At 45.5% G+C, this 16,787-nt stretch overlaps 1 protein-coding gene across 3 annotated transcripts in view; it reads left to right on the forward strand.

The window, feature by feature from the left end:
- LOC126203009 (PI-PLC X domain-containing protein 1-like) overlaps positions 1-16,787 on the forward strand; it is a 419,285-nt gene that overhangs the window by 365,214 nt on the left and 37,284 nt on the right. For all 3 annotated transcript variants that reach the window (XM_049937210.1, XM_049937212.1, XM_049937211.1), the window contains 2 exons: positions 9,381-9,636; positions 15,432-15,702. In XM_049937210.1, coding sequence (XP_049793167.1) covers positions 9,381-9,636; positions 15,432-15,702 — 527 coding nt within the window. The remainder of the gene's footprint in view (positions 1-9,380; positions 9,637-15,431; positions 15,703-16,787) is intronic.

Below are 16,787 nucleotides of genomic sequence, written 5' to 3' on the forward strand. Positions count from 1 at the left end.
GGATTACCGCTACAGATTCATCTGCCAACGATGCGGTTCATTGTCATGTAATCATTATTATCACAGAAAGGAAAAACCAACATTCGGTAAGTTACTGGTCCCTCTTAATGAATCAGATCTTTTCTACGGCAGTCTCATGTTGCTAAATAACTACAGTCACGGGTATGATAATGCTTCAAGCATCTGCCATAGCGGCGGAAGTGGTGTGAGTGGAGTTTTTGCATTACCACAATAGGAATTAATTACGGGTGGATCCAGCTGCATGTTTGAAGTACTCACTTTACAGTGGTAGGTACCAACATAACAAAATTATATTTTTGTAGGTTTTGACATTTTAATAAGAATGCCTTGTCAGCAACGACTCGAAATGAAGTTAGTCTCGTTAATTCTGTCGTTATACGTTGCTGTGTACTGTAGTGCCTGTTCGTCAAAAACCTTCGATACTGGTCTAGTGTGTGTACTACGCTACCCTCTCAACGTGAAATAAATATTAATAGAAGAAAAATGTGAAACAGATTATATCACACAAAATAAATATTACCGTTTGCAACATAACTGCAATATTTATTGTATTACTTTTGTTCTTTGACCCAATACCAATACTGATTGGCTGGTTTGAGATACGTTCTGGACTCTTAAATGTGGATATGTTAGAAATAAGTAAGTCGATCAGCAAAATTAATATGGGTTAATTATAAACCTAGCGATCCGCTTCAAGTAACAAAATGATACGGGCGACCGATTAGTACTTGTCGCGCGAGCGGACAATAGCCCGTCATATTTAACTGAAATTATGTCGTGTCAGAAAACTCTAACACAGTTCCACTTTGGAGCAGTTGAAAAGTTCATGTATTCTTAATATTTCAATCGCCTAATGTGTTCACTTAAATTCAATAACAAAAATGTTTTCCGCTTGTCGAAAATTCTGTAAAGTTGTCAGAAAATATAGTTTCGTAAACTGTCCGTGTATTGTCTTAAAACTGTGTTTGCGCGGATGAAAATAACATGAAAACGTAGTGCACCTCTTCCTGAATACATTGATGTACACTATTGAGCCAAAACGTGATGATCATCTGCTTAATAGCTTGTTTGTCCGTCTTTGGAACAAAGTACATCACTGATTCTGCGCATTAGGAATCTGGCAGTTTGTTGACAGGTTTATGGAGGTAGGTGGCATTAGATGACGACGCACACGACATGAAACAGATAACAGGCCGCTGATGTGCCACGCGGTGACGACGCCCGATAGCGACACAGATGGGTTCCACAAGATCTACAGCAGGCGAATTCGGTCACCGAGACGTCAACGTGAGTTCACTGCAATGCTCCTCAAAGCACTGCGGCACGGTTCTGGCTGCGAGACACGGACAGTTGTACTGCTGAAAGATGACATCCCCATCGGGGAACACACCAAGCCTGAAGGGATGGAGGTGGTTCGCAGCTGCCGGCGAGTCTTCGATTACTACCACAGCTCCCATGCGAACGAAGAAGAATGTCCCCCATAGCATAATACTGCTCCCATCAGCCTGCGTCCCTGGCGCGCTGCGCATTTCGAGCAGCGGGTCACCTCGATGACGGCGTTCGTGGAGACTGCCGACGACCTAGTGTCGCAAAAGTGTGATTCACTCCAAGAGCCGACACGTTTCCATTGACCGATGGTCGAATCCCGATGGTACGAGACCACTGTAGTCGTAGTTGAGAATGTCTATGAAGAATACTCAGTACTGTAGAACTCTCAGTATAATGTCGTTTATTGAAACTGAACTACACTTCTCGAACAATCAACAATCACTATATACACACAAAACAAATAAATTGTAGAGCGTCGGTAAGGTCCGCCGGAGCTGGTCCTAGCTCGAAGAGGAACTGGCCGTAATGTTCTTTTTTCTTTTTTTTTTTTTCCTTTATTGAATTTCGATTCCCCCCGAAGGGGGCGGGCTGGCAGCAGCTTAGTATGCCGCTCTTCAGCCTACAGACTTTGTTTTAAAAAGAAGATAATATATAAAAAAACAGGCGATAAAATGGAAGACTTAAAGGGTAACATGGCGAAAAAATCGTGGAACTTAAAACAGAACAAAGGGATGATGATGCTAATAAAAATACATACGAAGCAGATAGGTAAAATAATAGACAGAGAATTAAAAAAACACGGCGACAGTCTGGTTTCTGTTCGCAAAGGACATAAAATTCACACCCAGCGACAGCATGGTTTCTGTTCGCAACACGGGAAAAGATGAAACAACACTGAACATTCACTGGAACACAGCGCTAAAATATGACATACGACAGCCGAGAGCACGTGGGGGGAAACTAGACAGATGAGGGGAAGATAAAAAAGGGGGGAAGGTGAGGAAAAGCGAAGGGGGGGGGAGGGGGGACTGGCTGTACTGCTGCTGCACTGGCCTTATAAAGCTAGCGGAGGCCGGCGGAGTACTCCAACTTTCCCTGTATCTGTGAGGCGACCTCTGCAGAAAAAGGTTCGCAAGTTCTGTTGATTTGAAGAATTGTTTTCCTCTTGGTTGCGCTTGCAAGTGCTTGTGTAGTCTACACGGCAGGGGCTGTCTGTGGCAGACGTAACAGTCTACATATAGGGTTGGCCGATGTACGACGAACGTTGTTCTCCGAAGCACTTGTGCGTGCAACAGCATTGTGCCACACGATCCTACTTAGCAGAACACTAAAACCTCCGAATCCCACGTTCTGTGAAGAGTCGTGGACGTGCGAAAATTTAGCGCCTAGTGGTAGTTTCACTGTCCTTCTACCTCTTTCCGTAGGTGCTCGTGACAGTTGCACGTGAACATTTGACCAGCTTCGTTTTTTGCGAGATACTCGTTTACAGGCTCTGCGTAATAATAATCTGCCTGTTATCAAAGTTGCTTTTCTCAATGGATTTCCCCATATGTAGACCATTTCTTCGCTAGGGCGATCCTCCTTCCGCGTCTGCTCCGCTTACACACTTTTGTTTCTGCGTCACGTGCCAGCAATGCCACCTGTCGGCATCTAACGTCGCGGTGCGCAGCAGTCATAATGTTTTGGCTCAGGACTTAAAGTAAATACACTACTGGCCATTAAAATTGCTACACCACGAAGGTGACGCGCTACAGACACGAAATTTAACCGACAGGAAGAAGATTGTGTGATATGCAAATGATTAGCTTTTCAGAGCATTCACACAAGGTTGGTGCCGGTGGCGACGCCTACAACGTGCTGTCGTGAAGAAAGTTTCCAACCGATTTTTCATACACAAACAGCAGTTGACCGGCGTTGCCTGATGAAACGTTGTTATGATAACTCGTGTAAGGAGGAGAAATGCGTACCATCACGTTTCCGACTTTGATAAAGGTCGGATTGTAGCCTATCGCGACTGCGGTTTATCGTATCGTCACATTGCTGCTCGCATTGGTCGATATCCAATGACTGTTAGCAGAATATGGAATCGGTGGGTTCAGGAGGGTAATACGGAACGCTGTACTGGATCCCAACGGTCTCGTATCACTAGCAGTCGACATGACAGGCATCTTATCCGCATGGCTGTAACGGATCGTGCAGCCACGTCTCGATCCCTGAGTCAACAGATGGCGACGTTTGTAAGACAACAATCATCTGCACGAACAGTTCGACGACGTTTGCAGCAGCATGGACTATCAGTTCGGGGAAGATGGCTGATGTTACCCTTGATGCTGCATCACAGACAAGAGCGCCTGCGATGGTGTACTCAACGACGAACCTGGGTGCACGAATTTTTTCGGATGAATCCAGGTTCTGTTTACAGCATCATGATGGTCGCATCAGTGTTTGGCGACATCGCGGTGAACGCACATTGCAAGCGTGTATTCGTCAACTCCAACTGGCGTATCACCAGGCGTGATGGTATGGGGCGCCATTGGTACACATCTCGGTCACCTCTTGTTCGCATTGACGGCACTTTGAACAGTGGACGTTACATTTCAGATGTGTTACGACCCGTTTATTTTTTTATTTATTTATTTATTGTTCCGTGGGACCAAATTAAGGAGAAGTCTCCATGGTCACGGAACGAGTCAATACATGAAATTATAACACGATATTAGAAACAGATAAAATGAAATATAAAAAAACATATTCAGGTGACAAGTCGTAAGTTTAAATGTAGAAAATCAACAATGTAACACTGGAATTTGTTTAATTTTTCAGGTCTTCCAGGAGCTCCTCGACAGAATAGAAGGAATGAGCCATGAGGAAACTCTTCAGTTTAGACTTAAAAGTGTTTGGGCCACTGCTAAGATTTTTGAGTTCTTGTGGTAGCTTATTGAAAATGGATGCAGCAGAATACTGCACTCCTTTCTGCACAAGAGTCAAGGAAGTGTATTCTACATGCAATTTGATTTCTGCCTAGTATTAACTGAGTGAAAGCTGCTATCTCTTGGGAATAGGCTAATATTGCTAACAACAAACGACATTAAAGAAAATATATAATGTGAGGGCAATGTCAGAATTCCCAGATTTTTGAATAGGGGTCGACAAGACGTTCTCGAACTTACACCACATATAGCTCGAACAGCCCGTTTTTGAGCCAAAAATACCCTTTTTAAATCAGAAGAATTACCCCAAAAAATAATACCATACGACATAAGCGTATGAAAATATGCGAAGTACACTACTTTTCGTGTTGAAGTGTCACTTATTTCTGATACTGTTCTAATGGTAAATAATGCAGCATTTAGCTTCTGAACAAGATCCTGGACATGGGCTTCCCACAACAGCTTACTATCTATCCGAACGCCTAGGAACTTGAACTGTTCCGTCTCGCTTATAATATGCCTATTCTGTCTGATCAAAATATCGGTTCTTGTTGAATTGTGAGTTAGAAACTGTAAAAATTGAGTCTTACTGTGATTTAGCATCAAATTATTTTCCACAAGCCACGAACTTATTTCATGAACTACATTATTTGTTACTGTTTCAATATTACACACAAGATCCTTCACTATCAAGCTGGTGTCATCAGCAAACAGAAAAATTTTTGAATCACCTGTAATACTAGAAGGCATATCATTTATATAAATAAGAAACAGCAGTGGCCCCAGCACCGACCCTTGGGGAACGCCCCACTTAACAGTGCCCCATTGGGACTGAACAACACTACCACTCTCAATATTGCGGAGAATTACCCTGTGCTTTCTGTTCTTAAAGTAAGAGGCGAACCAATTGTAAGCTACTCCCCTTACTCCATAATGGTCCAACTTCTGCAGTAATATTTTGTGGTCAACACAGTCAAAAGCCTTCGTTAAATCAAAGAAAGCACCCAGCGTTCGCAACATTTTATTTAATCCGTCCAAAACCTCACAGAGAAAAGAGAATATAGCATTTTCAGTTGTTAAACCATTTCTAAAACCAAACTGAACATTTGACAGCAAATTATGTGAATTTAAATTCTCCAGTAACCTTGTATATACAACCTTCTCGATAACTTTAGCAAACACCGATGGCATAGAAATAGGTCTAAAATTGTCAACATTATCAATGTCTCCCTTTTTATAAAGTGGCTTCACTACCGAGTACTTTAATCGGTCATGAAACCGACCACTCCTAAAGTTACAGATATGGCTGAGAACTGGGCTTACATAGACCAATACTTCAGTATTCTGCTAGATACCCCGTCATATCCATGAGAGTTCTTGGTCTTTAGTGAATTAATTATTAAATCAATCTCCTTCTTGTCAGTATTATGGAGGAGCATTTCAGGTAACAGTCTCGGAACACTTTTTTCTAAGAGCGCTATATGATTCCCTGTTGGGACTAGGTTTCTATTTAGTTCACCTGCTATATTCAGAAAGTGATTATTAAATACTGTACATCTATGCGACTTATCAGTAACACGGACATTCCCACTACGCACTGATTCTACTGTATATCCTCGGCCTGTCTCTGCAGACCAGCCACTTCCTTTACGACTGACCATATGGTTTCAATTTTATCCTGAGACTTAGCTATTCTATCTGCATACCATATACTTTTTGCCTTCCTAATAACATTTTTAAGCACCTTACAATACTGTTTGTAATGGGCTGCTGCATTTAGATTTTGACTGTTTCTAACGTTTTGATATAATTGCCACTTTGTTCTACAAGATATTCTTATCCCTCTAGTCAGCCACCCAGGCTGCCTGTTTGTGCTAGTACCCTGTTCTAAACGTTCTAACGGAAAGCAACTTTCAAAGAGCATGAGAAAAGTCTTGAGAAAAGCATTATATTTATCGTCTACTGTATCAGCGCTATAAACATCTTGCCACTCTTGTTCCTTTATAAGGTTTACAAAGGTCTCTACAGCAACTGGATCAGCTTTCCTGAACAGCTGATGACTATATTTAACACGTGTTGCAGCACAAAAATCTTTTAAAGTTAAAATTTGTGCATCATGATCTGAAAGGCCATTCACCTTTTTGCTAACAGAATGCCCTTCTAATAATGAGGAATGAACAAAAATGTTGTCCATGGTTGTTCTACTGTTCCCTTACACTCTCGTTGGAAAGAATACGGTTTGCATAAGATTATATGAATTAAGGAGGTCTACCAGCATCCTCTTCCTTGCACAATCACTTACACAATTAATATTGAAGTCACCACATATAACTAACTTTTTGTATTTCCGATAAAGTGAACCAAGAACCTCCTCTAGCTTTAACAAAAATGTTGTGAAATCGGAGTCTGGGGATCTATAAATAACAACAGTTAGAAGTTTAGCTCCGTTAAATTTAACCACACCTGCACAACATTCAAACACCTTTTCAGTGCAGTACTTTGAAACATCAATTGACTCAAATGGGATGCCGTTTTTCACATACATGGCTACTCCCCCACACCGCAAAGAGCTCCCCGAAAAGCTGCCACCCAACCTGTATCCTGGTAAAGGAAGCCTCTGAATTATCTCCTTATTTAAGAAGTGTTCAGATATACCAATAATTTCAGAGTCAACATCTATAAGCAGTTCACTAACTTTATCTCTAATACCTTGTATATTTTGATGAAAAATACTAATTCCCTCATTACCCGGATACCTAAGCTTTGTCAAAAGTGATTCCCTTGTTAGAGAGACTTCCCTTAAGCAGGAATACCTGTCGGCTGACTTCAATCTAAAAAAGGTGCAGCTCTAACACCCACTACTGCAGGAATTTTCCCATGAGTGATCCCACCAACCCCACCTATGCTGTCACCTATAAGCTTTGCCAACCTCCCCTTCCCATACCTGTTGAGGTGCAGGCCATGTCTAGTGAAACCCGTCCTGCTGATAGACTCCACCGACACCACTGAAATGTGACCCATGCTTTCTGTCATCAGCGCACCCCCAAGTCGCATGTTATTACGCCTGACGGCTGTATTAAGATGAGGCAGATCGTGACGCTGAAACAGTTCCACGAAATGCACATTCGTCTTGCCAGTCTGAGTGGCTGTCTTTTCCAGGTCACCATTTATGTTATACTCCCCATCCCTACCAATACTAATACCAGCCCCACCCACAATCACTACCTGATCCTCTTTAGTAAAATCCCTACATAACCCCCCTATGTTAACAGTCACCTGAGCCAACCCTACATTAGGCTTCACAATGCTGGTGACATGGTACTCACTCCCCAGCACTTCCTGCAACTGCTGGCCTACACCTCTGCCATGAGACCTAACAGCAGAACCTTCTTCTTCCTCTTCGACTTTGCAACCGTTCTAGGCACAGTAACTACTGAGGTCTGCTGCATACTTCCTACATCTACAGCTACTAGAGATTCCTCTCCACTAGACTCTGACAGTTGGTCATATCTATTGTAAACACCAAAACTATCTGAAAATCTTCTTCTCCTAGCAGATCTCTTGCCAACAGCCAGCTCCCATTCCCCAACCCCCTTCTCCCTCCTCATCCTATCTAGCTCCTCCTGTGCCTTTTTCAACTGCACCTGAAGGGCACAGATCTTACGCTCCTGCTCCTCTATCAACTTACCCTTGCTACATAACCTGCAGTTCCAGGGGAGGATCTCACCAGAATGCCCACTGGCTTCCCCACTGCATTCCCCCCAGTGAAAATACTTCGATGAAGTCTCACACCGCAATCCACTACACACGAACCTACGGCAAAGCCCACACTTCTCACTCATGATAAAATTTTACTTTTGCTAAGTTCCGCTACTACAATAAGAAGATGTTAAAAACCTGACTACAATAATCACAAACTTACTCTACAAGGGAAGTAACTACTATTATTAACAGTATTAATAAACAACAAATGTGAATATAACAAAAGACTAATACAGAAAGAGAATCAAACGTCTAATGACACAGTAACGAAGCTGAAAACAGTTCCCAAAAGGTTCTTCTGAAATTATTCCACCAGAAAACACCAAGAACACCGGTTGAAGACTACTGAAGTTCCTAAATAAACCACTATACACAAACAATTAATTAGTACTTAGCTTTTGATGCGCCGCTACAGCTGCAACTGGTCAGCGCGGAATGTAAACACGGGCAAGAGCTTAAGTTGCTCGATACGAAACACTCACAAATATCAGGTCACAACACAAGAAAGGCAGAGGTGAATGAAGAAACCACTAATACGTCACTTATATAGTAATTATTATCACAAAAACCGTTAAAATATGTATCTGAAACCTAAAAATATATGAAAACTTAGAGAGCGATCTCACACGCAGTCACTCGCTTATGACGTCACACCAAAAAAGTGACTCTACCCTTCATTCGATCCCTGCGACACCCTACATTTCATCAGGATAATGCACGACCGCATATTGCAGGTCCTGTACAGGGATTTCTCGATGCAGAAAATGTTCGACTGCTGCCCTGGCCAGCACATTCTCCAGATCTCTCACCAACTGAAAATGTCTGGTCAATGGTGGCCGAGCAACTGGCTCGTCACAATACGCCAGTCAGTACTCTTGATGAACTGTGGTATCGTGTTGAAGCTGCACGGGCAGCTGTACCCGTACACGCCATCCGAGCTCTTTTTGACTCAATGTCCAGGCGTATCAAGGCCGTTATTACGGCCAGAGGTGGTTGTTCTGGGTACTGAGTTCTCAGGATCTATGCACCCAAATTCCGTGAAAATGTTATCACATGTCAGTTCTAGTATAATATATTTGTCCAATGAATACCCGTTTATCATCTGCATTTCTTCTTCGTGTAGCCATTTTAGTGGCCAGTAGTGTACTTTGCGAGATGGAGCGAGTTGATTGAAGTGTAAGATGACTCGCTTATTCTGTGCGCCTCCACCTGCTCCCGCCGAAATGTAAATCCTAAAGTAATTTTGAACAGACTGCCACAGCCTACGTTAGTTGTACGAGCCTTAGATGTGAGTGGGTGGGTCAGCAACTGTCTGACGAGCTGTGTGTGTGCCCGCAGAGCGGCGGGCGGCGCAGGCGGAGCCGCGCACGGGCATCACGGTGTCGGCGCAGGTGTCGGCGTCGCCGCAGCGGCCGTACGTGGTGTGGTGGGAGGGCGCGACCGCCGACTACTGGCTGTGCCTGTGGGACCGGGACCCGCGCGCCGGCGACGCGACGCCGCTGGCGCGCCTCGACCTGGGCGCCGGCCGGGCCGACCAGAGCGGCTGGTGGGACACCGGCATCGCCGCCGCGGACTCGCACTCCGAGCCGCCCAGGTCAGACACTCCTTCTGTCCCTCGAACGCACCACACACGAGGCGGTCTACAAAACAACCTCATCCCCTTTAAAACTCTCCATTACATTTGTCCCACCCCTGCTTCCACTGTTCCAGCCATTTTTGCAGGCATCTTTGGAAATGGCTCACAGCTCCTCCTTCGTTTTTCCCTTCACTTCTTCAGTGTCGTGAAATCGATGTCCTTTCGTGCCCCTTTTCATGCTTGGAAGTAAGAAAAAGTCTCCGCGAGCCAAGTCAGGTGAGTAACGTGCGTGGGGCAGTGGAACCGTGCCAATTTTAGCCAAAAACTGTCTATCAGAGATGGCTGTGTGTGCAGGTGCGTTGTCGTGGCGGAAGAACCAGTCTCCTGTCTGCCACAAACCGGGTCTTTTTTGACGAACACTGTTCGGCAATCTCTGACAGTTCATCGGTCTATCGACGGTCTGTGAGCGCAAGCTCTGGAATTTTTTCAATATTTTCGCCTATTCGGGCAGTCGATGGACGTCCAGAACAAGGTTTGTCATCCATCGCCTTTCTTAAATCGAGCAAACAACTCTGACACTTGAGTTTTTCCCCTTGCACCATCTTGCTGTTTTCAACAGTACAACAGTTTCAGCAGCTTTTTTACCGAATAAAAAACAAAATTTCACAGCTGCACATTGTTCACTCTTCTCTTTTCTTGGGGGCGGGGGCGAGGGGCGTATCCCCTCATATTTCCACAGTCGCGCTTGTTCTCATCCACGGTACCACGATCCCACCTGATCTTGTTTGTTTTCACCGGATCCGTCCATGATCCTCCATGCTTCCAGTTTTGATGTGCAGCCGCCAGCCACTAACTGTGCTGGTGGATAGTCAGGTGGCAGATCTTCAATTCCCATGCTGAAGAACCTTTTACGGGGTCTGTCGTCGAGGTCCGCAGTCAGTGCCAAAGAGAGGACTCGATCACGGAATTGTTTTTGTGAGCTAGGGCTCGCAAGACTAACAGCTCTGTAAGGCTTTGGCACGGACGTGGTTTTTGTACCCCTGTTATTATTCGACATGTTTCATTAAGACTTATATCGACTTTCTTCGCGTGGTTTGATCTGGACCATAACGTGCAGGCGTATTCAGCTGTAGAGGAGCATATTGCCTGTGCGGTGACTCTCAGGATAGTCGATTTTGCTCCTCATTTGCGGTTTATGAGTTTTCACAAGATATTATTTCTCGAGGTCACCTTCTGACAGATGTTTCCACAGTGGTGGCTGTATGCCAGAGATCTGTCCAACATCACACCCAGATAGGGTGGTTTATCCGTGGTTTATAATGTGGCATTATTTCAGGAAATGCTGTCTTTTCGATTTTCTTGCCTATATCGAAGGTGAAAAGCGCATATTTGAGCCTTCTAAGGATACGGTTGAAGGGAGCCATTTCGATAGCATTCAGACGAGTGCTTCCTCCAGTGTCTGCTCGACCTCGGAAGTCCCCTGAGCTGCGACTGCCGTCTTATCTGCGTATAGGGAATGCTTAGTATGATCAGGTGCTGGCTGGTCGCTAGCGTATGGGTTAAGGAGGAGGGTGGAGCAGGGGTCAGAACGCTCCCATCGGGCAGTCCATCTGTTGGAGTTCTCCACCGGCCTCATCATAAGAAAAACGTACCTGTCGCAATGTTCCTACTGTGTGTTGTGCTGCCATTGTTTATGAATACTTAGTCGTACTTAGGAGGTAAAAAGTAATTTTGATAGACCGCACTTTACACTGAAAATAAATGTGCACACAGTTCTAGAACATTTGGCATATTTACGCAAATATTTACTCTGTACCTACCAAAACTGAATTACATGCACAGAAAATTGTGCGCTATCTGCTAACTTATCCATTATTTTCACATTTTTTACATGAAAATAATTACCAAGCAGTTAGTATATTCCTTAAATAAGATACACTCCATTGCCAAATACAGGGTGACGTACGAAATGAGTCACATAGTTTGTCTCGTACATAATATACGAGTCGCTCCAGATATCGTGCTAAGCATCGCAACAGCAGTAACAGTAAAGCTTGGAGAAAGAAATGGGTTACGAAATGCCTAATTCACGAGACCGTCGCTAGGAGACTAGTGTCGACAACAAGGTCGATAGCGGAAGACTAACAACTCAGCAGCGGTCGACAGTTGTGTTACTTATTCCCGACACGAAGTCGTGTGTCGGTCAGAGGCGATTTTCACAGTAGTTTAACACACAATGGGCCTCTAGCAAGAGAACCATCCAAACCGTGCACAGGCTGTACGATCAGTCTTGTACGAGAAGGATCAATATGGAAGCGATACGATCTCGGACGAAGATTGTGTGTTCGCCAGACAATACTGATGCAGTACGAGTTGCTCTACAGAGTATCTCTGGCAGCTCGTGCTGCAAAGAGACAGCAGCGGTATATCCAGATCCGCCATTCAGTGGATTCATGAATGTGGTCTCTGGATATCTGTACAAGATGATTTCTGCTGAGAAATCCATTGTAGAACGTAAGCGGTAGACACTACTGTTAGTTTGCTGGGTGGAGAATAAGGTTCAAATGTTTCAAATGGCTCTAAGCACTACGGAGCTTAACATCTGAGGTCGTCAGTCCCCTAGACTTAGAACTACTTAAACCTAACTAACCTAAGGACATTACACACATCCATGCCCGAGGCAGGATTCGAACCTGCGACCGTAGCAACAGCGCAGTTCCGGACTGAAGCGCCTAGAACCGCACGGCCACAGCGGCGGAGGATAAGGGAACAAACTCTGAACAACGTTTGGTTTTCAAAGGAAGCGGAATTTCATTTCGACGGCTCTGTTAACGAACAACATGTTCGCTCCAGGGCTACTGGAAATCCGCAAGTGCTTCATGAACGACAATGTCATTCTCAGAGCGTTAAAGCGTTCGATCGTCCCAGTTCCCAGTCGGCAATAACTTCGGAAGCAACGAATTAACATATGTAGTAGCACCAGAGTGGCGGTGTGGTGTAACGCCTTCCAACGGATGTGGTACCCTCGTGATACCAAGTCGTCCATGACGTTGTCCCCATCAATGTTCGACTTTTTCAAATGGTTCAAATGGCTCTGAGCACTATGGGACTTAACTAGTATGGTCATCAGTCCCCTAGAACTTAGAACTACTTAAACCTAACTAACCTAAGGACATCACGCACATCCATGCCCGAGGCAGGATTCGAACCTGCGACCGTAGCGGCCTCGACTTTTTCGCGTTGGCCTTAGTGAGACAGAGCGATGCTGTCGTTGCCTCGAAATGGATCCATCATATCGTCGGATTCTCGCCTGCCGACGCAGGATTTGGCTCCGTCGACGATTGGCCTTTCTTGCCAGGACGACGGAAGCGCCAATCTCCACTGAGGTTCCCCTGCGTCCCGATTCAACCTCCTTTCTCAAAACGAAGAGCAACACAGTCATAGGGTAGGGGCCGTAGGAGCCGGACCCTTGCCCTTTTACCAATGCGAATGGTTGGTTGGTTGGTTTGGGGGAAGGGACCAAAAAAATGGTTCAAATGGCTCTGAGCACTATGCGACTTAACTTCTGAGGTCATCAGTCGCCTAGAACTTAGAACTAATTAAACCTAACTAACCTAAGGACATCACACACACATCCATGCCCGAGGCAGGATTCGAACCTGCGACCGTAGCGGTCGCTCGGCTCCAGACTGTAGCGCCTAGAACCGCACGGCCACTAGGGCCGGCGGAAGGGACCAAACAGCGCGGTCATCTGTCCCATCGGATTAAGGAAGGATGGGGAAGGAAACCAGCCGTGCCCTTTCAAAGTAACCATCCCGGCATTTGCCTGAAGCGATTTAGGGAAATCACGGAAAACATCAGGATCGCCGGGCAGGGGTTTGAACCGTCGTCCTCCCGAATGCGAGTCCAGTGTGCTAACCACTGCGCCACGTCGCTCGGTGCCCTTCTACCAACGTATGATTACGATCCAGTGGACGTGGCAAAGGATGCCACACTGTCGTGAGCTTTTTGCGAATATGCTGTACCTGGTATTGAAATGTCAAGCAGTTGGATGATGTCTGGAGCCCCTTTTCTGTTGGTATGTATCATTGTTGTTACCTTGCTTTTGATAAAATTGACAAAAAGAAGATAAAAAATGTTGACTTAAGTGGTCCGCTTGGTTTTTCGTCATGAACCCTTTTCAGGCGTATTGTTAGAGATTTTCTTTCATTTGTAGGTCCTGTTCGTCTACTTTTTTGTTTAATTAATAAAAAACGAACAAAATTGTTTGCAGGTCATAACTGGAAATGATTATTTCTTTCTTTTTTCAATTGTAGAAGCCAAGTACGATTAAGAACGATTTTGTTTCTTTGCCTTTTAAGTACCGAGTTGTTAGGTTTCAACACAAAAAAATAAATAAAGATAAAAAATTTAAAAAAGCCCAGTAGCATGTGTAGGACCAGCATAGCGAGACGCTGACGGGAGGCATCGTGGCCAGGCCTCCCGATTCGACTCCTTGTCTCCACCCAGCCTGAACCTGACTGTGGCCCTGCTGGTGGCGGTACAAGTTTTAATTCATTGCTCCTGCGTAGATAATTTACACTGAAACGCGAAAGAAATTGCTGTAGGTATGCATATTCAAGTACAGAGATATGTAAACTGGCAGAACACGGCACTGCTGTCGGCAACGCCTATATAGGCAAGAAGTGTCTGGAGCAGTTGATAGATCGGTTACTGCCGCTACAATGGCAGCTTATCAAAAGTGAGTAGTCGGAGCACGAGCGGTGGGACACAGCATCTCCGGGGTAGCGATGAAGTGGAGATTTTTTCCGTACGACCATTTCACGAGTGTACCGTGAATATTAGAAATCCGGTAAAATATCAAATCTCCGACATCGCTGTGGCCGTAAAAAGATTCTGCAAGACCGGGACCAACGACGACTGAAGATAACCGTTCAACGTGACAGAAGTGCAGCCCTTTCGCAAATTGCTGCAGATTTCAATGCTGGGCGATCAACAGGTGGCAGCGTGCGAACCATTCAACGAGACATCATCGATATGAGCTTTCGAAGTCGAAGGCTCATTCGTATACCCTTGATAACTGCACGACACAAAGCTCTACGTCTGATCCGCCGGCAATGGACTGTTAATGACAGGATGGTCGGACGAGTCTCGTTTCAAATTGTATCGAGCGAATGGACATGTCGGGTATGGGGGCTACCTTACGAATGCATGGATCCTGCATGTCAGCAGGGCACTGTTCAAGCTGGTAGAGGCTCTGTAATGATGTGGGGCGTGTGTAGTTGGAGTGATATGGGACCCCTGATAAGGCAAGATACTACTCTGACAAGTGACGCGTACGTAAGCACCCTGTCTGATCACCTGCGTCCATTCATGTACATTGTGCATTCCGACAGACAATTCCAGCAGGATATGCGACACACAAGACTTCCAGAATTGCTACAGAGTGGCTCCAGGAAAACTTTTTCTGAATTTAAACACTTCCGCTGGCCACCAAACCTCAGAGACATGAATATTATTATCTGGGATGCCTCGCAATGTGCTGTTCAGAAGAGATCTCCACCCCTTCGTACTCTTACTATTTGTGAACTGCTCTGCACGATTCAGGGTGTCAGTTGCCTGCAGCGCTACTTCAGACACTAGTCGAGTCCACGCAACGTCGTGTTGCAGCACTTCTGCGTACTCGCGGGTACCCTACACGATATTGGGCAGGTACCCTAACAGTTTCTCTGGCTCTTCAGTTTATAAACGCCTTTTATTTGTCGCAGTGTTTCCATATTTTGGAGGAGTGAGAGCGGTCGCGGCTGTTGCAGCTACGAGGCGACGGACCTGGGCCGGTGGGCGGGGCTGGTGCCGCGGTCTGCGGGCGACGTGTCGGCGTCGGCGGTGGGCGTGTCTTCGCTGGCGACGCGGCCGCGCTGGATGGAGCGGAGCCGCGCGCAGCTGGGTCCGCTGCCGCTCACGGCGCTCTTCCTGCCCGGCACGCACGACTCGGGCGCCTACAAGCTGTTCAGCGCCGCCGACGCCGCCGCCAGCGCCGCGCTGCCCAGGGAGACGCTCATCGACAAGTACTCCGTGGCTCAGGTGGGCGCGCTGCCGGGCCGGGCACAGCGTAAACAGCGCCGAGCGGATAACAGCTTTTTACACTACTGGCCATTAAAATTGATGCACCGCGAAGGTGACGTGCTACAGACGCAAAATTTAGCCGACAGGAAGAAGATGCTGTGATATGCAAATGATTAGCTTTTCAGAGCATTCACACAAGGTCTTCCTTTACAGTTTTTGCCCTCTAAGGTTCGCTCTAGTACCATGGGTCATTCCCTCATGTCTTAACAGATGTCCTACCATCCTGTCCCTTCTCCTTATCAGTGTTTCCCACATATTCTTTTCCTCTCCGATTCTGCGCTGAAGCTCCTCATTTCTTACCGTAACAGTCCACCTTATTTTCAACATCTCAAATGCTTCGATTCTCTTCTGTTCCGGTTTCTCCACAGTCCACCTTTCATTACCATACAATGCTGTACTCCAGACGTACATTTTCAGAAATTTCTTCCTCAAATCAAAGCCTATGTTTGATACTAGTAGACTTCTCCTTGCCAGGAAAGCCCTTTTTCCAGTGCTAGTCTGCTTTTGATGTCCTCCTTGCTCCGTCCGTCATTGGCTGTTTTATTACCAAGGTAGCAGAATTTCTTACCTTCGTCCACTTCGTGACCACCAATCTAGTTTCTCGCTGTTCTCATTTCTGCTACTTCTCATTATCTTCGTTTTTCTTCGATTTACTCTCAATCCATACTGTGTACTCATTAGACCGTTCATTCCATTCAGCAGATCGTGTAATTCTTCTTCACTTTCACTCAGGGCATTTGTTGTGGCAATTTTCCAACGGCGAACAGTTCGATCGTGAGGTCGAGCGCACTGACTGGAGGCAACTAGCTTCAATGAGTGAAGTGTGAACTAACAAGCAATCTTATGGGGGCTGTATTATACGCTGGATGTATGCACCCGCAATCTAGGGGTAGTAAAATAACTGAGTGATGGGATCAACAACGAACTTCAACGTATGTCGTATGACGTCCGCTACGACCAAATAACAACGAACAATAACGTACAAAATGAAAAAAAAGGTGGGGTAGCATCTTTGATTAGTAATCGAAACGTCCTCGGTCCCG

This window comes from Schistocerca nitens, chromosome 9 (genome assembly GCF_023898315.1).
Source record: "Schistocerca nitens isolate TAMUIC-IGC-003100 chromosome 9, iqSchNite1.1, whole genome shotgun sequence".
Lineage (NCBI taxonomy): Eukaryota > Metazoa > Arthropoda > Insecta > Orthoptera > Acrididae > Schistocerca > Schistocerca nitens.